The 26,703-nt window shown below is 38.1% G+C and overlaps 1 protein-coding gene across 1 annotated transcript in view; it reads left to right on the top strand.

The window, feature by feature from the left end:
* DZANK1 (double zinc ribbon and ankyrin repeat domains 1) overlaps positions 1-26,703 on the top strand; it is a 180,682-nt gene that overhangs the window by 36,469 nt on the left and 117,510 nt on the right. The window contains exons 7-8 of the mRNA XM_006902459.1: positions 414-531; positions 11,969-12,082. Coding sequence (XP_006902521.1) covers positions 414-531; positions 11,969-12,082 — 232 coding nt within the window. The remainder of the gene's footprint in view (positions 1-413; positions 532-11,968; positions 12,083-26,703) is intronic.

Here is a 26,703-nt window from a genome sequence, read left to right on the forward strand (position 1 = left end):
TACAGGTTCACTGCAATCCCAATACAGAAACCAATTCCATTCTTAAACAAGATGGAAAAAGACAGTTTCCAGTTTTGTCTGGAATGGAAAGAGACCCCAGATAATCAAAACACTACTGAAAAACAAAAACAGGGTAGGAGGCATCCCACTCCCTGATCTCGAATCCATAGCCATAGTAATCAAGGTAGCATCGTACAGGGACAGACACTTAGATCATGGTGAGCATTTGTCTAAAGGGAAGGCTCAGATGCTGGGAGAGTACAGGATGGAGCAATAGCTGGGAACTATAGAGGGATAGTGGGGAAAAGAAAACAAAGAAAGAAAAACCCAACTGTTTGAACATGGTTAGGTTTTCTCTAGTCTTGCTTTGGAAACTTCAGAACATGACCAGTCAAGATTGTGTTTTGTTGTAGGTGTCCTTGCTGCCTGGCCCCCCGGCCATCTGACCCCTTTGCTCACTTCTGTCAAGAATGTGGCTCTCCTGTCCCACCTATATATGGATGTCGTCTCCCACCTCCAGAAAGAGCTCAGGTGAGCAGTAGAGCCCTTACAGAATCTTTCAGTGCTTTCATTGATCTTTGTTTGCAGCAGTCACAAAGTGTTTGGCACACAAGAAAGGAAGACAGACATGAAAACCTACAGAAACTTAAATCCACCACTGTTCTGACTCCTCCTTTAGGGTTCTAAGGCTGCAAGAAATTCTCCACTAGAGGGACTGATAGCTTCAAACTGTCTGCTTTTTCATTAAAAGCCAAATAAATACATTAGACACTAAGCCACCAGGGCTCCTTGACATACATAAAACTCTAAGATAATATAGATATATTACTTTGCTATTGTCCAGACTTAGTAGGAGAATGGAAAAATATGTCTAAAAGCCATTTCTTTTGTGTGACCTTGCAGAAACCTGGGCTTAGAAAGCAATTGAAATACTGCTCTTTTAATGAGGCATGCATTGACAATATTTCCTATGTGTCTTATATTTCTGTTTGTAGCCAAGGTACAGTAACAAAGTACAGTCTAGAAATAAATAGATTACAAGTACACAGGATATGTAAGTCTTTTCAAAGAAGATGTTTGTATAAACTAGAGATCTATTAGTATATCTACTTTAAAGCTTTTGCTAAATTGGTATAGATGGCTGACTCTGAGAAAAATGGGAATCCCAGAACATTTGATTGTACTTACATGAAACCTATACTTAGACCAGGAGGCAGTCATCAGAACTGAGCAAGAAGACACTGCATGGTTCAAAATCAGGCAGGATGTACTCCAGGGATGTAGTCTGTCTCCATACCTTTTAAATCTATATGCAGAACAAATCATCTGGGAGGCTGTGCTCTATGAGAGGAATGTGGCATCATGATTGGAGGAAGACTCATCACCAACCTGCGTTATGTAGACGACACAACCCTGTTTGCTGCAACTAAGGAGAAACTGAAGCTCTTGCTGCTCTTTCAATATGGATTGAAGCTCAACATCAAGAAAACAAAGATTTTTTTCACCACTGGGCTGATTGGCAGCATTATGATAGATGGTAAAGAGATTGAGATTGTTAACAGCTTTAGTTTGCTTGGCTCCACAATCCTCTTGATACCAGCAGCCAGGAAATCAAGAGATGGAAATAAGAAATTGCGTTGGAAAAGTTGGCTGTCAGGGACCTCTCCAGAGTATTGCAGAGCAAGGATATCCGTCTGGAGACTAAGACATGCCTGATCCAGGCCATAATGTTTGCAATTGCTTGCTATGTGTCAGAGAGTTGGACAATGACTAGGATGATAGAAAGAGAATTGTTGCCTTTGAGCTGTGGTATTGGAGAAGAGTTTTATATATATATCATGGACTGTCAGGAGAACAAACAAGTTTGTCCTAGAGAGGGTAAATCCAGCTTGCTCCTTGCAGGCAAGGACTCTGAGTGTTTGTCTGATATACTTTGGGCATGTTGCAAGAAGGGACCGGTCCTTGGAGAGGGACATCATGCTTGGAAGAGTGGAGGGACAGAGAAGGAGAGGGAGACCATCAATGAGATGGATTGATTCTGTGACTGGAGTAATGAGGGTAGGTGTGTCGAAGACAGTAAAGTTGGCACAGGATAGAGCAGGTTTCAGGGCTGTTGTCCATAGGGTCACTCACTATGAGTCGCGAGCAACTTGCCGGCACATAACAGCAACAACTATTAATTTCATTATTTATAAAAAACACTTGGATTTCTTAAAGTGAAAATTTTCACTAAAATTTTTGCATTCTTTTGTTTTTTCAACTGGAGTTTACAAAATGAAAGGAAAGGATTTATGACGATTAAAAAGTGACCATCTTGGCATATAGACCAATGGAACAGAATCGAGAACCCAGCAGTTAACCCATCTATTTATGGTCAACTGATATTCAACAAGGAAACAAAACTTATCAAATGGAGAAACAATAACCTCTTTAATAAATGGTGCTGGCAAAACTGAACTGCAACCTGAAGAAAATTAAAACAGGATTCACATCTCACACCATAAACAAAAATCAACTCAAAGTGGATCAGAGACCTAGGGGTAAAGCCAAAACCATAAAAATTATAAGAGACAAAGTGGGATCAAGCTGTGAAGGCCTTGTCTATGGTATAAAGAGGCTGACAAATACAGCCAGAAATATACAAGCAGGAGAAAATAAAATTTATTAATGGGACCTTCAGAAGATTAAATCCCTGTGTATTTCAAAACTTTTTTTCTAGCAAGGTGAAAAGAAAACCTACAGACTGGGGAAAAAAACATTTGGCAATACCATCTCAGACAAGGGTCTCATAACAAAAAGTTAAAAAATACTCCTGGGCCTCCACAGAAAAAGACTGATAACCCAATTATAAAATGGGCAAAAGACTTGGAAAGACTTTTCATAGAGGAAGACATTCAGATGACCAACAGACACATGAAGAAATGCTCAAACTCATTGGCAGTAAGAGAGATGCAAATCAAAATCACAAAGAGATATCACCCCGTAGCAGTGGTAAAGTTTAATAGGGCAGCAAGCAATAAATGTTGGAGAGACTATGGAGAGATAGAACTCTCATACACTGTTGGTGGGATTGTAAAATGGTGCAGCCACTCTGGAAGGCAATTTGGTATTTCCTCAAAAAGCTGAACATAGAAATTCCATATGACTCAGCTATTCCACTGCTAGGAATTAGAACTAAGACACAAATGGAGATTTGCACACCAATGTTCATAGGAGCATTAGTCACAATCACAAGAACGTGGAGACAACCAAAATCAAATGGATTGAGGACTTATGGTACATTCATACAATAGAATATGATGTAGCTCAGGGGTAATGATTTTGAAAACTACTGCATTACTTCAGTCTCATAAGGACAAGTACTGCCTAAGATCATTATTGTAGAAATAGGATAACTAGTAAAACATATATGGAGATACAAGTGGGAAATGGGGAAAGCAGGGGGTGATACTGGCCAGGATGAGGGGTGCAGAACAGCAGGAATCACAGGATTACACAATTTAGTGTGTGGAGGGAAGTGGGTAAAGGAAATGATCCATCAGGGAACTCGAAAGACAGGGTAATGGTAAGTATAGTCCAGTGGTGATTCATTTTCTAAAATACATTGAATGGGAATGATTGTATCCACAATGTGAATGAAGGATAGTGTGAAACAATGTATACAGATTTTGTATGAACACCAATATAAAATTTAAAAAAAAATAAAATACTGTCTTTGAAAAACTATCACTAGGGGGAAATGCTCATTCAGTGAGGTCAAAGTCCAGGGTTTTAGAATTGATTTATAAAGGGTCAGATTCTAAAAGGAAGGGTTTTGTCTTTCTCAAAATTATTGTTCAAGATTGCTATAGAAGTAATTTTATTTACTTCTCTGATGTGTTTTGAACTCCATAAAGAAGATACTATAGAAAATAATATATGAATAGGTCTCACTGATTTGAATTTTCCATTCTTATATTAATTGATATAATGTCAAAGTGAAGACAGCTGAGTGGTCCAGCACTAACAGGCAAAAAGTTGGCAGCTCACCTTGAAATCAGGCTGAAAGGTCACAGCTTTGAAAGCCCTTTGGAGCAGTTCTATTCCATACACATCCACGAGTTGGAATTGACTCAACATCAATTAATAACCTCAGATTTTCTACTCAACTGAAAAAGGTTTTTACAACTTTGTTTTCAGAAGAAGAGGTTGTCATGGTTTATATATATTTAAAAGTATGAACTTGGACAGGATAATGATGGGCATAGTCCAATGGTGATTAATTTTATAAAATATAATGAATGGGAATGGTTGAAACACAATGTAAATGAAGAATAATGTGAAACACAGTGTATACAAACTTTGTAAGCAAAACAATATAATAATTTTTTAAAAAGAATTGGATTTAAAATATGTTACCCTTCAGTAAGTATGATAATATATGAACAGTTTTTTTTCTCTTTTATTCACACACATTTTCTTTTATATAATGAATTCATTTAATTAATACACTTTTGTTACCATGTTATCATTCCCCTCTCATTGTACATTGCCTTTCCCTTTACCCTCTCTCTCCTTTCATTCCCGTTGCTTGTTATTTATTATAACACCTATGAATGTCTGATCATCCATTCATTCTACATTTTGTTTTCCTTCACCTATTCCGGGGAGATGTTCATTGAGTGTCAACTCATTTTCAGCTCCCTCCCACCATATCCATACTAGATTGATTCTCTCCACATGTAAACCTTTTAGAGTTATTTTTGTTTGTTTTTTAAAAAACAGTGGTCTTATACAGCATTTGTAATATTTTTTCAGATGAATCTAGACCTTTATTACTTTGGAAAGATACTGTTGTAAATTTTTCCCAGTACAACATTTCTTTTATTTCTTTAATTTTTTTCCTTTTTAAAAATTAATTTTCATACAATAATTCATTTATCACCCTTCTTTGAAGTGGGAACAAATATGGATCTCTTTCAGTCAGCCAGGTAACTGTCCTCCAAAATCTTGGTGTGGAATAGTGAACACATCCAGGGCTGTATCTGTCATTTGAAACACATCATTTGGTATTCCATCAATTCCTGGGGCCTTATTTTTTGCCAATGCCTTCAATGCAGCTTGAACTTTTTCCTTTATTACCATTGGCTCTTGATCATATGACACTTTTTGAAATATTTTAGTATTAACTGATTCTTTTCAGAATATACAGTGATCCTGTATATTCCTTCCCCCATTTACATTGTTTTATATAGTTACATACACTGTATCATATATAAATGCCATTGTTGTTGTTAAGTGTCATCAAGTCATAGTGACCTTATGAACAAAAGACCTGAATACTGGTATAACTTTCATCATTTCTCTATATTCATAGAGTTTCTGGAGGCAAGCTATTTCAGAAGTGGCTGCCACTCCTGCTTCCAGGACTGTTTTAATCTGGTAGCATGACCAAACACTTTCCACCATTGATAACCATTATCACATTTGACGTATCAGTGTTGTAGTGTTTAGCATTACAGCAACCAGGTGTTACTTCTGTCCAGTAACTTGACAGACACATACTATACCACTTAAAAGAATGTTTGAACAAAAACAAAACCAGGCCCAAAGGTTTCTACACGACTGTGTAGGTTTCAGCTGTTCCACTCATCTTTCTGAATTATAAAGCGACAATTACCATTGTTACATGTCTATTTATTTTCAAGTCTCTGTTGAATCTTTCTCATTCCCTTCCCCCTCCCCAATACCCAGTAAACTATGTTATCCTAGTGATTTCCATGTTTAACCCCCCTTCTCCTTTTGGACATTTATACACATCTTACTGGTTATTCTTCTATTTGTACAATAATAGTCTTATGCAGCATTTGTCCTTTTGAGTTAGTTCACTCAGCATAAATCTCTCTAGACTCTCCCATGTTGTGTAATGTTTTACAAAATTGTTGCTCTTTAGTGCTGCATAGTATTCCATTGTGTGAATATAGCACAGTTTTCAATCCATTTGTTTGTTTGTGGGCATTTGGGAAGTTTTCATATTCTTACTGTTGTGAATAACACTGCTGTGAACATAGGTGTACATATCTCAGTTCATGTCTCAGGTCTAATTTCCTTGGGTTCTATTCCCAGCAGTGGAATAGCTGGGTCTTACGGGATTTCTTTGTTCAACTTTATTTGAGGAAGCACCAAACTGTCTTCCAGAATAATTGTACCATTTTACAATCCCATCAGCAGTGTATGAGAGTTCCAGTTTTCCCACATCCTCTCCAGCATTTGTTGCCTGCTGTCCTGTTCAACTTTGTTACTATTAAGTGAGATATTATCTTATTGTGGTTTATAATTTTGGAATTGGTTTGTTTCACTCAAAACAGCATTTCCTATGCTCTGCTAATTATGTGGTATTTGTATAATTATATTGAATAGTGTTTTATAAATTTGTCATTGTTTTTTGATATTATATTCCATTTATGTGATTTTTTTATCCATACTTTATCCATTTATTCATTAATGAGGACTTGGTGGTTTTTATCTCATCACTGTTATGCTGCAATAAACATGGGTGCCCATGTGTCTGTTCTTGTCACAGCTCATATCTTTAGGATATATTCCTAGTAGTGGAGTGTTCTATGCCATCGAGTTGGAACCAACCCATAGCTGTGGGTTTTCAGAGGTAGTAAATCACATGGGAGGAGATCTCCCATGGAGCAGCTGGTGGATTCTAACTGCATGCCTTTAGGTTTATAGCACATCTTCTTACCACTGGGACATCAGAGCTCCTGGAGTAGTGGAATAGCTGGCCAAATGATACTTCTTTTTTCAGCATTTTAAGGAAATGCCAAACTGCTTTACACAGTGTTTGCACCATTTTGCATCCCACCAGCAGTGCATGAGAGTTCCAACCTCATCACACCTTTGCCAGCATTTGTTGTTCATTGCATATTGCTATTGTTTCTGGGGTGAGATGATACCTCATTCTTATTTTGATTTGCATCTAATAACCAGCCATTTTGAGAATTTCTTCATATATATTTTTGGCCATCTCACTGTCACCTTTGACCAAAAGTCTCTTCATATTTTCCCTTCGTTCCCTAATTGGGATGTTTGTTTTTTCTTTGTTGAGGTACTAGAGTTTTTTTAATATATTTCACATATGATCCCTTTATCAGATATGTCATTACCAAACACTTTTTCCCAGTCTCTGGGCTCTCTATTTACTTTGCTGGAGATATTTTTTTCTATATTTACATGGACGGGTTTAATTTTTAGAAGGTCCTGTTCATCCATCTTATCCTCTCCAGGTTTTACATTTTTGGCTGTTTGATGACCTGTTTATGCCATAGATGAAGGTTCCTAAATTTATGCCTGCATCTTCTCTAATGATCTTTCTATTCATATTACACCTAGATTCTTGATCCATCTTGAGTTGGTTTTTGTATTTGGGTTCTTTAGCAAAGCTAAACAACTTTCATGATGTTTACCCAGAAGGGCAGAGGCCACACTGAGGGGCCAATAGCCAGAGACAAACTTGCCTTTGTGCATGATTGAAGGAGGCTATCCTGATGAAAAGAATCGTATCCTGAGGGTTCTTGAGCCTAAATTGTAGCTTATTACTTCCCTAATAAATCCCACAATCCAGTAGACTGGTTGCAAGGAATTATCAACCTAGCACAGAAGTAGAATGCTGTAAGTAGTATGACTAAGGTTGTCTTTCAGCTTACCTGTCCATGTTGTCATCGTTAGGAGTCATTGAGTACTACTCATAGTGACCCTATGAACAACAGACCTAACCCCATTTTATCCTGTGCTGTCCTCACTATCTCTGATAAACTTGATTCCATTGCTGCGGTCACAATGTCAATCCTGATGGTGTTCTTCCTCTCTTTCACTAACCCTCCACCTTTCCAAGCGTTGTATCCTTTTCCAAGGAAAATCTTTCCTAGCAACATAGGCAAAAGTCATCTATGCCTCCAAGAAGTACTCTGGCTGCAACCTTTCTAAGACATACCTGCTCGTTCTTTTGGAAGCTTAGGGGATATTCAGTACTACTTATTCAGCACCACAACTCAAAGGTGTCAATTCTTCTGCCATCCTTGTTCATCATTCATTTCTCAGATACATAGCAAGTAATTTAAAAGACCATGACCTGAATCAGGCACACCTTAACCTTCAGAATGACATCACTGCATTTGAGTATTTTGGAGAAGTCCCTGACAGCACCCGCCCAAAGTAATACAAGTCTTTATCTCTTGACTGTTGGTACCAAGGTATTGATTGTGGATCCAAGTAAGATGAAACCATCAACAGTCTCAATCCTGTCTCCATCTATCATGATCTATCATGATGTTGCTCACTGGCCTAGTGGTAAGGACCTTTGTCTTCTTAAGATGCACTGCATATTGATGCACTCCAAACTTCAGATCCTTTTTATTTCAGCAAGCAAGATTGTGTCATCTGCATAGCACAGGTTGTTGATGACTCTTCCTCTGATCTTGATGTCACATTCTTCTTCATAGATTCTGGCTTCACAAATTGTTTGCTTAGCATACAGATTTAATAAGTATGGAGAAAGGCTACATACCTGACATACACTCTTCCAATTTATACAGTGTTTCCTTGTTCCAGTCAGATAACAGCTTCTTGGTCTAGATATAGATTCACCTGAGTACAATTAAGCATTCTGGGATTCCCTTTCTTCTCAGTGTTAGGCATAGTTTGTTGTGTTCCACACAGTCAAAAATGCCTTTGCATAGTCAATAAAACACAAATCTTCTGATACTATCTGCTTTCAGCCAGGATCTATCTGACATTAGCAATGATATCCTTAGTGCTACTGCCTCTTCTAAATTCTGCTTGAACTTCTACAAGTTCTGTGTCAATATATTGTTTCTAACATTTTAATGATCTTCAGTAGTATTTTGCTTACATGTGATATTAATTAATTATATTGTTTGTTAATTTCCACATTTTGTTAAATCACCTTTTTTAGGAATGGGAACAAATACGGATCTCTTTTAGTCAATCAGCCAGTCAGCTGTCCTCCAAATTACCTGGCATAGACTGATGAGAATGTCCAGTATTGTATCTGTTAGTTGAAAAATGTCAATCTATCTCATCTATTCCTGAAGCCTTATATTCTGCCAGTGTCTTCAGCGCAACTTAAACTTCTTCCTTTGTTACTGTTATTTTATTTTATTTTATACTGGTTTGCATAAAAAATTCATACACATTGTTTTTCACACCAGACCTTTCCCCTTTCCTTTACCAATCCCTCCCTCCACCCATCAAATTGTGCGATGCTATGTTTAAGCCCCTCCCCTTGGATCTTCATACACGCTCTACAATAATACTCTTACACAATATTTGTCTTTATGAGACTGAGTTAGTTTACCTAATGTAATGCTCTCCAGTTAGGTAGTAATTTACAACATCATTGTTACTGCATGCTGCATGGTAATCCATTGTGTGAATGTATCATAATTTCTCAGTCCATATGATTGTGGTTGGACAACTAGGCTATTTCCATGTTCTTGCAATGGTGAATAATGCTGCAATGCACATTGGTGTACAAGTCTCTGTTTGTGCCTCAGTTCCCATTTTCTCAGGATATATTCCAGGCAGTGGAATAGCTGGGTCATACGGAATTTCTATGTTCAGCTTTTTGAGGAAACATCAAACCACCATCCAGAGTGCTTGTACCATTTTACAATCCCACCAACAATGTGTAAGAGTTCCCATCTCTTCACATCCTCTCCAACATTTATTACTTGCTTCCCTGCTAAACTTTGCCACTGCTACTGGGGTAAGATGGTATTTCATTGTGGTTTTTATTTGTATCTCTATTCTTGTTCACGTGGTGCTTCCTTAAATTTTTAATGTTGACCGTTTTTTTTTGGTACAGTGACTGTGTATTCCTTCCATCTTCAGTTAATGCTTCCTAGGTCATTCAAGATTTTGCCCATGGCTGCTTCTTCGAAAAGCTGAACATAGAAACAAATTCCATGTGACCCAGCTATTCCACTACTTGTACTATACCTTGAGAAATTGAGAACTGAGGCACAAACTGAGATTTGTACACCAGTGTCCATAGCAGCATTATTCACCATCTCAAGAACATGGAAACAGCCAAAATGTCCAACCACAGATGCATGGTTTGAGAAATTATGATACATTCACACAATGGAATACTATGCAGATACAGAAGCAATGATTTTGTAAATTATTACCTAACTTGGGAGGGACTGGAGAGCATTATGCTGAGTGAACTAACTCAGTTCCACAAGGATAAATATTGTATAAAACCATTATTATAGAATGAATATAAGAATCCCAGAGGGGTGTGAGAGGGTGGAAGCAGAAGGATGAGGATGTGAAAGGGGGGATTAATCACAAGGTTGTACAATTTGATGGGTGAGGGAGTGAAGGAAATTGAAAGAATTTGTTCTTAAAACTAGTATATTCAAATTTTGTTGTTGTTGTTATTGATAAGTGCCATCGAGTCATAGATGAATCATAGTGACCCTATAAACTAAAGACCTGAACACTTGTATAATTTTATCTTTTCTCCAACCTCTTAGAGTTTCTAGAGGGAAGCTATTTTGGAAGTGGATGTGACTCCTGCTTCCAAGCTTGTTTTAATCAGAGAGCTCCACCAAACACTGTCCACCATGGATAACCATTATCACATTTGACACATCAGTGTCACAGTGTTTAGCATCACAGCAACCTCAAGTTACCTCTGTGCAGCAAATGGACAGACCAGGGCTATACCACTTAGAAGAATGTTTGACCAAAACAATTAAGACCAGGCCTGAGGGCTGCAGATTAAAATCACCCACCTTTGGCTTGGTAGCATACATAACTTGCTATCCACTAGGCCAACAGAGCTCTCTCATAGAAAATTAAAAAGAAACAAACAAGGCTTTATTTTTAAAAACGCCTTTTGCATCTTTCAATATTGCATCTCTGTCTCTGGGATAGTTATTGAGTCTGCAGTATGCTTTACTTTTGGAAAAGAAGGCTTATTTGGGTTTCCCCCCCAATATTTGAAGCTGCCTGCTGCTTTCTTGACATTGTGTGAAGTTTTTCTTGGTATGTGTTAGGCCGTTTCTATTGTGTCTGAGTAGATGACTGACAGTTCTTTATGATATTATTAATTTGTTGCAGACTTAAAGTGTTCCCTTTATGAAAGAGAGCAACTCACTATACCAAGGATCCTGTCATGTGGAGTAAGAAGGCTCATCTTTCCTAAAGTCCTTCCACTTCTCCCAGATTGTAGTGTAGCCCTGTGGTAATCTCACCTTAGTGCTGTCTGCTTCTTCTGAAGTTTGTCATTGTCTTTGGGGGTGCTGGTGCACAGGACACCCGAAGACCACCGTCTGCCTGGATACTTCACTCTGTAGATCTGGTGTGGGGCAGTGGGGGCGATGCCAGCACATACCTCTGTGTAGCTGCCCTCTCAGGTCCCCAATAGCCTACCAGTAGTCTCTCCTACCTGTGCTCACTTCTTCTAATGTTTGTCCAGAAACCTCACTTTTTTGTTTATTTTTGATCACTTTTCAAAGTGGTTGGATTTTTAAAGTTTTATCCATTTTAAAAAAATTTTGTATTTTATATTGGTATACTTACAAAGTTGATATACATTGTGTTCCACACTATCCTTCATTCATACTGTGTTTTACACTATCTTTTATTCATGTTGTGTTTCATACAATCATTCTCTTCATCCAATTTTTTCATTGCTTTTGAGAGAGATTTTTCAATCCTCTTCTTTATGCTTTAAGTTTTATATACATAAATGAATAAATGTATTTACTTATTTAGCATTTTTTTCTACAGTAAATATTATTTTACTCTTAAAGTAGGAATGAAATATTAATAAGGATAATTATTTTAAAGATTATTTTATAAAAGCAAATTAAACCTTCTATTCTAAGTTCTAGGTATATGTTTCATTTTAATTCTGAATAGAAACCTAACTTCTTCCTCTGTGCAGATGGGCTTATGTGTGGAATGTGGAAGCCTGGTGCCCATGAATACTCCCATCTGCGTGGTGTGTGATGCTCCTCTCACTCTGCAGCTACAACCACAGGCCAGCCTCCATTTGAAGGTAAAGAAACAGAATTCTGTCAAAGCACAGAGAGTAATTAGAATAATTCAATGTCTCTTTTTAGCTAGTGACCTTTGATAAACCAGTGTCTGTGAATAAAATCCACTCTAATTTTTTGGAAAGGCATGAGTTTACCTTTCCAATAGAGATATATAGAATTATATTTCCTGAACATGGATTTGGTAACTAAATTAAGAGAGAAAAAGAAAGAGAGGGAGGGAGAGGGAAAGGTAGAGACTCTGTGTGTGGGTGTGTGGGTGGTGTATCCTAGTGGATAAGGAGTCTTGCTGCCAACCCAAAGGTTGGTTCTTTGAATCTACCAACTTCTCCCATGTCACTGACAGCCTCTGAAAATCCACTGTAAGGTCAGCTATGTATGTCCAATTTTCTTTAAGCTATAGATCTCTTTACTTCATATACTTTAACTTGAACATTACAATAAATACTGGCTTATAATCTTGTCCTGAAAGTCGCTTCACATTTCTCTTTGCTTTATTTGATTATGAGTACCTATTACAGGTTGAGTTGGTCAGGCTTACCATCTTGTAATACTTAAATTCAATGGGTTTGTAGGCAGAAAAAGGGAGACTCATTACCAGCAAAAAAGAAAAAGTAGAGCATGTAACTCTTTGGATTTATAGAGATTTCTTCAGAGCCACAGAAATTCCTGCGCCAGTCAGACAGTCTGGGACAAAGACTGTGGTCAGAAATACAAGAACAGTGCTCAGGAACATAGATAGTGTCAGCCTTTTCTACAGACTCTTCTCAGTCCTAAGAAAGTTCAGAAGGCCAACCATCTGGAAGCCTATTCAAGGCTTCTTGTACATGAAGGAGAGAAAAGACTTTCTCTCTTGTCTAATCCACCATTATTTTACATATTCTAGTAATCACAGCAAATCCTATGCAATATAGTTGTCCAAGATATTTGAAGGTCATATCATTCCAAACTCATTGTACTGTTCAAAGCAGGAAAAATAGGAGCAAATGTTAGTTGAGGGTGAAGTTTCCTATATAGCATGTCAACTTCTGTTTTTGAAATCCAGACATTTTCCCATTTCACAGTAAGGCAGGAAAGTACAAAAATAAAGAAGTCATTGTTTTCCTTTTAAATTGAATATCTTATATTGAGGTTAAATAGAAGACTTCTCTGGTGATTGGTAGGAACCTCGTGATACATCTGTTAAGCCCTCTGTTTCTAACTAAAAGGTTAGCACAAACCCGCCCACAACCCCAGTGACTACACAGGTTTTATCACATGACTAAGTTGGATCCACTGTTGGAGTTCTGATGGCTTTGTAGTAAAGAGCAGCACTGTAGGAGAGTCGAATCCACCAAATGCCCTGGGAGAGAATGATGGACAGTCTCCTTTCAGGCAGCCTTAGAAAACCCACTGGAGAATCAACTATGAGTCTGTTCAAACTTTACATCACATAACAAAGCCAACTTATTAGAAAATGTCACTAGATAATACATTTCAAATGCTATGAATGAGATAACAAAAGAAGATGTGGAATTTTTTTTTTAACAACAAAAAATCCTCTTTTAGATCATTTTGACAGTGGCCTGGGTTCCGAATTCTCTTCTAAGTGACTGTGAGCAGATAGGAACCTATTAGAAGATCATAAAGACCCCAGATGAGATGGATTGATGCAGTAACTGGCGCAATGTGGCTTGGTGTGTGGAAATCAGCAAGACTAGCTCAGGACAGGGTGGGCTTCAGAGCTGCTATACATAGGGTTATTATGGGTCACAGGTGAATCAATGACACATAACAACAACAATTATAACCTTTACATTTATTTCATGACCCTTTTATAAGATTTTGGAGAAGCTCAAAATTATCAGTCATAACAAGGATCATCCTTTACTTATATGTAAGTTCAAAGTGAACTGAAGAAAAATTAAATCTGTGAAGCCAAAATACAACCTTGAGTACATCCAATCTGAATTTTAAAACCGTCTCAAGAATATCTATGTGAAAAAAAAGAATATCTATGTGATACACTGAATACTAACAGTCAGAAACCAGAAAAGTTTTGTATTGATACCAAAGACATTATACATGAAGAAAGACAAATATCATTAAAAGTGCAGCAAAGGAAAAAAAGCTAAAGTCAACATCAGAGAAACTCTGAAATTTGCTCTGGATCTATAGAAGCTGAATTGAATGGCAGAATAAGAAATAAGAAAGGGAGCTGAACAGAAGATTCTACAGGGCAGTGTGTGTGTGGTTTTATTTTGGGGGTGGTTTTTTATTTTATACTTTATTTTCTATTTTAAAGTTCATTTACATTATTTTTCACATCATATCTTTCCCATTTCCTTCTGAAGGGCACTTTGAGAAGACAAAGCTAAGTATTAATGAAAACATGTAAAGATGTGGAGTTAGAAAACAAAAAGGACAGAGCATACTCCCCATTTCTCAAGCAGAAAACTAAAAATGTTTAAGCCTAAAAATACAATAGTAAAAATTCAATTGGTAGAATGGTACAGGAAGTGCCAAAGAAGATGCAAGAAATGCACAAATTCACTTGGACCAAAAAAGAATGATCTGAGGCTCAATCATTTCAGGAGTCTGCATATGATCAAGAACCAAAGGTACTGAAAGAAGTCCTTCTATTAAAGGAATGAGGTATTTATCAAAAATAAGGCTCCAGGAATCAATGGAACACCAGCCAACGTCCTTTAAAAAAAATGTATGTGACACTTAGATACATTCACTAGTCTATGCCAAGAAATTTTTAAGATGGCTGTCTTGTTACTGACTGGAAAATACCTATATTTGATCCATTCCAAAGAACACTGATACAACAAAATGTGGAAATCACCAAGCAGTATTATCAATATCACACACAAGGAAAACTTTTTGTTGTTATTGTTGTTGTTATGTTCCATCGAGTCGCTTGTGACTCATAGCAACTCATAGTAACCTGAAGATTATTTAAAACCATTAGAGCAATATTCTGATGGGGAACAGTCACAGATTGAAATTGGATTCAGAAGAGGCCATCAAACAAGGGATATAAGTGCTAATGACAGATACATCTTCGCTGAAAGTGGAAATATTTACCTGTGTTTTAATGACTGTGCACTGGCATTCAGCAGTGCAGATCATAACTAATTGTGGATAACACTGAGAAGAATAAGAATTCCAGAACCCTTGATTGTGTTTATAGACCATAAAATAATCAATCTGACAAGAACAGGACACTGCATGGTTTAAAATCAGGAAAATATGTGTCTTTTCACCATATTTATTCAGTCTATATACTGAGAAAATAATCCAAGAACTTGGACTCTATGAAAAAGAATGTGACATCAGAATTGGAGAAGATTTAACCTACACTATGCAAATGATACAACTTTGCTTGATGATAATGAAGAAATCTTGAAGCAGTTACTGATCAATGTCATAAACTATTGTTTTCCGTGTGGATTGCATTTCTCCATAAAGCAAACAAAAATCCTCACAACATACCAGTTATCAAAATCACAACAAAGGGGGGAAATGATAAAAGTTGTCAAGGACATGGAAACCCTGTACAACCCAGCTATTCCACCACTAGGAATATACCCTGAGAAAAATGAGAAATGAGGCACAAACGGAGATTTGTACATCAATGTTCATAGCAGCATTATTAACCAATGCAAAAACAGGGAAATAGCCCAGGTGTCCTACCACAACCAAATGGATCGAGAAAGTGTGGTACATTCACACAGTGGAATACTATGCAGCACTAAGGAACAATGAACTTGAAAAATATTATGTAACTTGGGAAAGGCTAGAGAGCATTATGCTGAGTGAACTAACTCAGTCTCATAAGGACTAATATTGCATAAAACCATTATTGTAAAAATAGAAGGATAAAACATAGAGAAAATAAGATAAACAATAGAAGGTAAAACATGTATGGGGACTAAGGGGGTGAGGATAGGTAGGGGTGAAACCACATGGTTGCACCGTTTGAAGGGGTCGGGGGAGGAAGGAAATCGAAGGATCCAGGCCAAAAGACAGGGTATTAATGGACAAGGTCCAATGGTGATTAATTTTATAAAACATAACGCATGGGAATGATTGTATGAAATAAAATGTGAATGAAGAATAGTGTGAAATACAATATTTATTAATTTTGTAAGCAAGCCAATTTTTAAAAAATTGTCAAGCATTTCTTTATACTTGAATCCACAATGAACACCCATCAAAACAGCAGTCAGTAAATCAAATTACTTAGTGCATTGGGCAAATCTGCTATGAAGGGTCTTTTTAAAAGAAACCTGAAGTTTCATCTGACATACTTTAGACATGTTGCAAGGAGGGACCAGTGCTTGGAGAGGGACGTTGTGCTTGGGAGGGTGGAGGGACAGCGCAGGAGAGGAAGACCCTCAATGAGATGGATTGATTCAGTGACTGGAGTAATGGGGGTTTTTTGTTGTTGTTATGTGCCGTCGAGTCGCCTGCGACTCATAGCGACCCTATGTACAACAGCCCTAAACTCCGCTCTGTCCTGTGCCAATCGCACTGTCTCCGACACTCCCATCCCAATTATTCCAGTCACTGAATCAATCCACCTCATAGAGGGCCTTCCTCTCCTGCGCCGTCCCTCCACCTTCCCAAGCATGATGTCCCTCTCTAAGGACCGATCTCTCCTCACAACATGTCCAGAGTATGTTAGACGGAGCCTTAGAATCCTTGCCTCCAAGGGGCCACCCGGTTTAACCCTTTCCAGGACAAATCTGTTTTCCTAGCAGTCCATGGTATTCTCAATACTCTTCTCTACCACCAAAGCTCAAAGGCATCAATTCTCCTTCTATCCTCCCTGGTCATTCTCCAACTCTGATGCATAACAAGTGATTGCGAAGACCATGGCCTGTATCAGACGCACCTTAGTCTCCAGAGAGACACCATTGCTCTTGAGTACTTTGGAGAGGTCCCTAACAGCAGACTTTCCCATGGCAATGCGCCTTTTAATTTCCTGGCTGCTGGTGCCAAGACTGTTGACTATGGAGCCAAGCAAACTAAAGCTGTGTACAATCTCAATCTCTTCACCATCCATCCTGATGCTGCCAATTGGTCCAGTGATGAGAATCTTTGTCTTCTTGACATTGAGCCTCAATCCATATTGTAGGCTGCAGTCCTTGACACTCTGCAGCAGGCGCTTCAGGTCCTCTTCAGTTTCAGCAAGCAGGGTCGTGTCATCCGCATAACGTGGGTCAAAGACAGTGAGATTGGCACAGGATAGAGCAGGGTTTAGGGCTGTTGTACATAGGGTCACTATGAGTCTCAGGCTGCTTGATGGCACACAACAACAACAACAGAGAGCAAGAATGTCACTTTTTGAAGACTCAGGTGCATCTGACCTAAGCCATGGTGTTTTCATTTGCCTCATATGCATGTGAAAGTTCAATAATTAACAGGGAAGATCAAAGAATTGATGGCTTTGAATAGTGATTTTGACAGAGAATATTGAATATACTATGTCTTAGAGAAGATACAGCCAGAGCACTCCTTGGAAGCAAAGATTATAAAACTTTGTCTCACATGCTTTGGACATGTTGCTAAGAGACTATTCCTTGGAAAAATAGAGGGATGGCAAAAATGAGGAAGGCCCTCAACCACAGTGACTACTGAGATGAGCTTGAGTGTATCAGAGATTGTGAGGGTGGCACAGGGTAGGACAAGGTTCAGATCTGTTGTTCACAGGGTCACTATGCGTCATACTCGACTTGATGACACCTACCAGCCAAAAGAACAAACAAATTGCTTTTGGAAGAATTTAAGCCAGAGCACTTCTTTTTATTTTGTTTTGTTTCTGTTAAATTTCATTCAATAATTCCTATACATTGTGGGTTTTTTTCTATTTTAAAATTGTTACTTTATTGAGCAATCTCAGTCCTTAGACAAAATTTAACATTTTGTTTTATAACAAATTAATTGCAATTGTTCTCATTTCTTTCCTCATTTCTCCAAATCTTTACTGTCTCTTGCCTATTCTTTACTCTATCCCTCCATCCACTAATCTCCGTTTCCCTTCCCATCCCTGTCAATTTTACATCATAGTTTCTGTGTGTAAATTGTCCTTAGCATTTTTTTAAGTTGTTAATTACTGCATAGTCCATTATGGGTCATTTCCAACTCAATGGTACATAACAACTATTAAAATACACACAAAGTCTGATCATCCATTCATTCCACATTGTCCTTTCCTTCACTTTTCCAATTAAGTGTTCATTTTTTACCCATTAATTTTCTACACCCCTGACTCACCCCCATACACATTAACCGTACTAGATTGATTCTCTCCACAGGTAAACTTCTCTCTGGAATGGTGGTTTTGGTTATTTTAAATATATAACAAAAGTCTTATATAGTATTTGTCCATTTGTGACTGATTTATTTCATTCAATGTCATGAATTCATCCAAGTTGTATAGTGTTTGACAAATTCTTCATTGTTTTTACATTGCAATATAATACTTTTCCTCTTTAAAGAGTTTCATCTGCTTGCCAAAGATCAGTGGACAATACGTGGATGAATTGATTTGTGGGTTCTCAAATCTATTCTATTGATTTATGTCTGTTGCTGTACCAGCACTATCCTATTTTTATACTATGGCTGTGTAGTAGGTTTTGAGATTAGAAAGTGTGATGCTGCCTACTTTTTCTTCTATTTCCTTTCCAAATAAAGTTAGGAATTGCCTTTTCCATCTCGTTGAAGAATGATACTGGAATCTGAATTGGGATTAATTACATTAAACCTACAAGTGGCTTTTGGTTTAATTATAATTTTCACAACAAATATGTCTTCATAAGAAGAGTGTATTCGTCCATTTATCTAGAGCTCTCTTTTTTAAATAGAATTTTGTCATTTTCTTTGTATAGATATTTTATGTCTCTGGTTAGATTTGTAGCTATTGTTTTTCTTATTTCTTGTTCAGTGTTCTCCATGTTACTATAGAAAAATCCAAATTATTTTTATAGCTAGATCTAGTATTCTGCCTCTTTGCTGAATAAGTCATCTAGGTCCAACAGTTTTCTTGCTGAATCTTAGCTACTTGGTTTTGAGTATTTCATATTTTTTCATGTGTTTATTGCTATAATTTGGCCTTTTTATATTGCTTTGTCTCAGAAAATTTGGTGTGTTATTTGTTTCCTTTCCCCCCACATACACACACTCTTGTTGTGTACCATCAAGTCAGATCCAACTGCTACAGGAGAAGATTGCCCCTCTTTCTCCAGCAGAGTATCTGGTGGATTTGAACCATGCATCTTCAGGATTGCAGCACAGCTTCTTACCACTCTGCCACCAGAGCTCCTTGGGTGTTTTATGTTTTCATTCTCATTTTTTTTCAAGTAACTTTTAAATTTCATTTTCTAAATTTGTCTATTGCCTAGTAGTGATCAAGCAAGATGTTGTTTCATTTTCAAGTGAAAAGTTCTTTGGTTCTTTATCCTCTCGTTGATTTCTAACTGTATAGCATTGTGGACTGAGAAGATACTTTATAATATTTCATGGGTTTTTTTTTTAATTTATTGAAGCTTGGTTTGTGCCCTAGCATATAGTCTATTCTGGAAAATGTTCAATGTACACTGGACAAAAATGTATATGGAGCCCTCTGTTGGGAGGAATGTCCTACATAAATCTATGGAGCTGAGCTGGTTAATTGTGTACTTTAATTGTTCTGCATGTTCATTGTGTTTCTTTCTTGTTGTTCTGTCCTTTAACAAGAAAGGTATATTGAAATATCCCACTATTATTGTAGGATTGTCTATTGCTTTCTTCAGATATGTTACAATGTGTTTGCTGTGTTTTGCAGTTCTATCATTCAGTGTATATTAATTATAGTTATATAATTATATATATATATAGTTATATAATTGTTCTGTTGACCCTTTAATCATTATTTAATGTTCTTCCTTGTCTCTTAGGCTAGTTTTTACCTTGAAGTCTAGCTACTCCTGCTTTTTGTTTATTCTCATTTGCCTTGATATAATTGTTGTCTACCTTTTGATTTTTAGTCTCTATCTCACATTGATCTCTTGTATATAGCACATTGATGAATCTTGTTTTCTTATCCATTTTGTAATCTTTTTCTCTTACTGGTGTATTTAATCTGTTCTCATTTAATGTAATTATCAATAGGTAGGATTTTAGTGCTGCATTCTTTTTTGTGACCTGCTCCTTACTCTGTTCCATCTACTTCCCTGTGCAGTGTCTGTATGAAGAGTTCCCTTTACTGTTTTCTTATTGAGTTTCTTTTCTGGTTTGTTTGTTTTTTAAATGATTTGTCTCTTTTTCATGAATTCCCTTAGTTTCTGCTTTTCTGGATATGTCCTATTTTTGCCATCATATTTGATTGACAGTTTTGCAATTTTCTATCCTAGTCTTTGATTTTGGAGAATTTGATTGTGATATCTTTTTTAAAAAAATATTAGTTTGCTTACAAAGTTCATATACACACCATAACAAGATAAAGGTAGATAATCCAATGGAAAAATGGGCACAGGATATGAACAGACACTTCACCAAAGAAGACATTCAGATGGCTAACAAGCACATGAAGAAATGTTCAAAATCCCTAGCTCTAAGAGAGATGCAAATCAAAACAACTATGAGATATCATCTCACCCCAATCAGAATAGCAAAGTTTAACAGAACAGCAAGCAACAAATGCTGGCGAGGTTGTGGAGAAACTGGAACTCTTATTCACTGTTGGCGGGAGTATAAAATGATGCAACCACTGTGGAAGGTGGTATGGCGCTTTCTCAAAAAGTTGCAAATAGAGATACCATTTGACCCAGCAATTCCACTACTGAGAATATATCCCAAAGAGATCATAACTGACATCCAAGCAGATATATGCACACCCATGTTTATCACGGCTTTGTTCACAATAGCAAGGAGTTGGAAACAACCCAGTTGCCCATCAACAAACGAATGGATAGAGAAGCTGTGGTATATCCACACAATGGAATACTACTCTGCATTGAAAAACAAGGAACTCATGGGATATTATTCAAAATGGGTTACCCTGGAGGACATTATGCTGAGTGAAATATCTCAGTTGCAAAAGGACAAATACTGCATGGTGCCTCTGCTGTAAAATGGGACTGATATCAGGGTTGGGGTAAGACTGAGAAAAACTGGATAAATTGCGTATACTGCATTGAAACAATTAAGGGAAATAATAATTTAAAAGTGATATATGACAGGGTATTATGGTTATCACAAGAGTCCACAATTAAGGTTGCATAATGGAGTGTACTTGGGGCAGTGGGAGGGGTGCAGGGGAATTGTATATAAAAGAAAGAATTTTTCTTTTTACTTTTCAAAGAGAGGAACAAACTGGGGCGGGGGGGTAGGGGGGAGGGCTGGGCAGGGAGAAAAGTGCAACAGTGAATGAATGGAAATTCAAAATCTCTGTAAATGTTCATTAAAAATATTAAAATTAAAAAACCCAAAGTTCATATACATACTATTCTTCATACATACTGTGTTTCATACAATCATTCCCATGCATTATATTTTATAACATTAGTCACCATTGGACCTTGCCCGTCATTACCCTGTCTTCTCAGGTCCCCAATGGATCCTTCCCATTTCCTTCACCCCCTCCCTCTATCCAGAAAATTGTACAACCCTGTGGCTTTGCCCTTTCCCATCTTCACCCCTCCATTTTCACTCCTTTCCCCCTTAGTCCTCATACATGTTACTCATGACCCTTCTATTTTTACAAACATGACCTTATGCAGTATTTATCTTTATGAGACTGAATTAGTTCACTCAGTGTAATGCTCTTTGGTCTCTCCCAAGTTAGTTAGTATTTTTCGAAAATTGTTGCTCCTGAGTGCTGCATAGTATTCTATGGTGTGAATGTACCACAATTTCTCAATCTGTTCAGTTGTGGTTGGATATTTGGGCTGTTTCCATATTCTTGTAATGGTCAATAATGTTGCTATGACCATTGGTGTACAAATCTCTATTTGTGTCTCAGTTCTAATTTCTTTGGGGTATATTCCTAGTAATGGACTAGTAAAGTCATACGGACTTTCTATGTTCAACTTTTTCAGGAAATGCCAAACTGTCTTCCAGAGTGGTTGAACCATTTTACAATCCCACCAAAAGTGTATAAGAGTTCCTGTCTCTCCACATCCTCTCCTACTTTTCTTGCTAGCTGCACTGCTAAACTTTACCACTGATACTGGAGTGATTAGTATCTCATTGTGGTGGTGATTTGGATCTCTCTTACTGCCAGTGATTTTGAACCTTTCTTCATGTGTCTGTTGGCCATCTGAATGCCTTCTTCTGTGAAAAGCTTTCCATGTCTTTTTCCTATTTTAATCTTTTTCTTGGGGAGGCCCAATAGTAAACATTTGTTATGAAACCCTTGTCTGAAATAGTATTGCCAAATGCTTTTTTCCCAGTTGTTAGGTTTTCTTTTCACCCTGTTGGAAAAAGTTTTTGATGAACACAGAAACTTTAGAAAGTCCCATTAATCATTTTTATCTTCTCCAGATTGTGCATTACTGGCTATATTTGTCAGCCTCTTTATAACATAGACAGGGCCTTCTAAATTTGGTTCCAGTTTGCCTCTTATGAATTTTATGGTTTTAGTCTTTACTCCCAAGTCTCTGATCCACCTTGAATTTATTTTTGTGTATGGTGTGAGAAGTGGATCCTGTCTCAGATTTCTTCAGTTTTGCCAGCACCATTTGTTGAGGAGATTGTCTTTTCCCCATTTGATAGGTTTTATTTCCTGTCAATTATCAGTTGACCATAGATAGAGAGGTCCATTTCTGGGTTCTCAATTCTGTTCCATTGGTCTATGTACTTGTCATTGTACTAGTACCTTGCTATTTTGGTTACTACCTCTGTGTAGTAGGTTTTGAGCTCAGAGAGTGCTGTTTCCCCACTTCTTTTTTGTTTTTCAGAGTGCTATGCTTATTTGGGGTCTTTTTCCTCTACAAATAAACTTGACAATTTCTCCTTCAAACTCCTTGAAAAATGAATTTGGTATCTGTACAGACTAATATCTCTCATGAACATATAGATACAAAAGTCCTTAACAAAACCCTAGCCAATAAAATCCAAAAGCACATAAAAAAATAATTCATCATGACCATGTGAGATTCATAACAGGTATGCAAGGATGATTCAACATAAGAAAAACAATCTGCATAATTCACCACATTAGCAAAGCAAACAGCAGGAAACATATGATCCTAGCAATTGAAGCAGAAATGAATTTGACAAAATCCAACACCACTTCCTGATTAAGACACTCAGCAAAATAGGAATAGAAGGGAATTTTCTCAACATAGTGAAAAGCATATATGAAAACTGAGAGCCAGTATCGTTCTCAATGGATAAAGACTAAAGGTATTTTTCTTGCAAACAGGGAACAGACAAGAATGCCCACTGTCAAAAAAAAACAAAACAAAAAAAAGAATGCCCACTGTCACCACTTCTATTCACTGTTGTATTAGAAGTAATTGCTAGAACAATACAACAAGTTATTGTTGTTATGTGCCATAAAGTCACTTGAGACTCATAACAACCCTATGGACAAGAGCCCTAACTAACACAGCTACTCCTATTACCCTAATCACTGAATTGATTAATCTCATCAAGGGTCTTCCTGTCTTGCGCTGCCCCTCCACTATCCCAAACGTGATATCCCTCTCTAAGGACTTTTCCCTCCTTGCAACATACCCAAAGTATGTCAGACAAACCTTCAGAATACTTGCCTCCAAGGAGAAGCCTGGTTTTACCCTCTCCACGACAAACCTATTTGTTCTTCTACCAGTCCATGGTATATTCAACACTCTTCTCCAGCAACACAGCTCAAAGTCATCAATTCTCTTTCTATTATCCCTTCTCATTGTCCAGCTCTCTGATGTATAGCACGCAATTACAAATACAGTGGCCTGGATCAGGTGCACCTTAGTCTTCAGCCTGACGTCATTGTTCTTCAATACTCTGGAGAGGTCCCTAACAGCTGACTTTCCCAATGCAATCCATCTCTTGCTTTCCTAGCTGCTATATACCAAGAGTATTGATTGTGGAGCCAGACTAAAACTTTGAACAAGCTCAATCTCATCACCATCCATTATGATGCTGCCAATTTGCCCAGTGGTGAGAAACTTTATATTCTTGATGTTGAGCTTCAATTCATACTGAAGTCTGCAGTCCTTGACCCTCTGCAGCAAGCGCTTTGGGTCCTCCTTAGTTTCAGCAAGCAGGGTTGTGTCATCTGCATAGCACAGGTTGTTGATGAATCTTCCTCCAATCCTGGTATCATTCTTCTGAATTCCTTCTGAGAAAGTTGTGTCAGCCCTTCTCTCTTTTGATCGCTTTTTTGTGATACCTTGTTTGGAGGTGTTTTCGGTATATGGGGATGAGGGTGGATGTTGTTTGTTGCTTCCTGGACGTTGTGGTGATGCTATGAATTTCATTTTTTACCTCCTTCTCTGTGTGTGTGATAGCTGATGGGGTGTCTGTGTATTTTCTGTTTGTTGCTTGTGCATTGCCTTTGGGGAAGGAGATAGTGGCCCTTTCTTTCCTGTTAGGTGAAGTGTTGGTCCTTACTCTGATAAAACCTATAGACACTCTAGTCAGATGTGTTGTTATGCCAGCAGCAAGAGTGATACAGGAACAGGCTCACAATTGGGGTTAGTGAGTTGTTGTCTTCTCGCAGTGTCTTTGAACCACTGCTCCTATGTGCAGCAGTTACCTAAATCACTGAATTACTGAATCTGTGGATCAGAAACTCTCCACTGAATTACTGAATCTGTGGATCAGAAACTCTCTGTGAAGCAGAGATGCTATGTGAGTCAGTGATTCTTGTAATCACTGTGCCTACAACCAGTCGTCCAGCTCTAATATGACACTGAGCTCTGCGGCCAGTGGTAAGTACAGTGCTAAGCTAACATGGAGCACGGCCAACTCTGGTGGAGGGCCAAGGTATGGGACTTTGATTGGGAATCACAGGAGGCTGTGGTGCTATTGCCAATGGTAGTCTGTGGTGGTCCTAGTGACGGGCATGGCCTAGGTGTTAGCTGGCATCTCAACGTTGTGGGACCAAAGCAGGTGGGATGGCCAAGCAGGAAGGAGGCTGTGGGTCATCAGTGGGCATGGCCTGTGGGCTGCGGGACATCCATACTCTACAGTAGCATCAGTCAGTGTTCCTGGAGAGCTCTCACAATGATTGTCTGCAGGAGCCCTCCCAGTGCCAGATTCAAAATGACACTAGCCTCATCACTGGAGGTGTGTTGGGGCTGGAGGCCCAAGAGAGCCCTAACCATTCAGATTAGAGGGCCATCAGAGAATGTGGAAAGGAAATGATGTTTCTGTCATCTCCTGAAATCAGACCAGATATTAATGAGTTACTGTTGGTGTATTTCCCGAGCCTACAAACCTCCAAGGGGAGGGGACGGTGATCAGCACAACTGCTTCACCTGTTCCTTCAATCAGTGATTTCCCCTCACTTCCTCCCTCAGTCATTGTCTGATTTTGCTCTCTATAAATTCTTCCAAATTCTGGAGGCTAGGCTTACTACTCGTGACTACCTTTCCCTGTCTTTCAGTGTCCCTGCAGCATAGTGATAGGTTCCATGGTCAAAATAGTTTACCATACCACTGCAAGTCCTGCGAGGCTTCTTAGAACAAAGATGGTGACACTTATCCCACATGCTTTAGGACATCTTTTTAGAAGGATCCAGTCCCAGGAGAAAGATATACTTGGTAAAATAGTAGATTCGAGAAAAAGAGGATGTCGCAGATCGGTAGTATTCTCATCTGTTGTAAACTGACTCAGTAACAATTATGCAGCAATAATAGCATTTTTTTTAAGAAAGCAGAATGGGAAACATCAGGGTGGTGTTGTTAGGCAGCGCTGAGTTGACTCTGACTCCAAGCAGCCCTTTTTACAGCAGAACAAAAACTTACCTGATTCTCACAATCTCTGCTGGGCTTTAAATTGTGGTCGCTGTGTCAGTTCATCATGTGCAGTGTCTTCCTCCCCTTCATTGGCCCTTCACTTTTCCAGTCAGTGATGTCTCCTTCCACCTCCTGGCATCATGCCTAAGGAGTGTGAGATGAAGTCTCAACATCTTTGCCTCAAATAGTACTCGCGCTACATTTCTTTTTTTTTTATTACTTTTTTTTTTTTGTCTTTCATAAGATTTATTTGACGAGATGCTATGTTTGTTCTCACTGCAAAGTTTAAAAGCTCTCAGGGCCTGAACATGTTGAAAAAAGACTGGTGTCTTTTTTATTACTTTTAATGAACATTTACAGAGATTTTGGATTTCCATTCATTCCTTTTTGCACTTTTCTCCCTGCCCAGCCCTCCCCCCACTAAGTTCGCTCCACTCTTTGAAAAGCAAAAGAAAAATTCCTTCTTTGGTATACAATCCCCCCATATCCCTCCCCCTGCCTCGAGTACACTCCACTATGCAACCTTAATTCTGGACTCTTGTGATAACCATAATACCCTATCATATATTGCTTTTAAAGTTAAATGGCTACATTTCTTATAAACATGCTTGATTGTTCTTTTATGTTGTTGTTCTTCTTGTTATGTGCCGTCGAGTCACTTGCGACTCATAGTGACCCTATGTACA

This window comes from Elephantulus edwardii, unplaced genomic scaffold, assembly GCF_000299155.1.
Source record: "Elephantulus edwardii isolate Elephantulus edwardi_28Jun2011 unplaced genomic scaffold, EleEdw1.0 scaffold00416, whole genome shotgun sequence".
Lineage (NCBI taxonomy): Eukaryota > Metazoa > Chordata > Mammalia > Macroscelidea > Macroscelididae > Elephantulus > Elephantulus edwardii.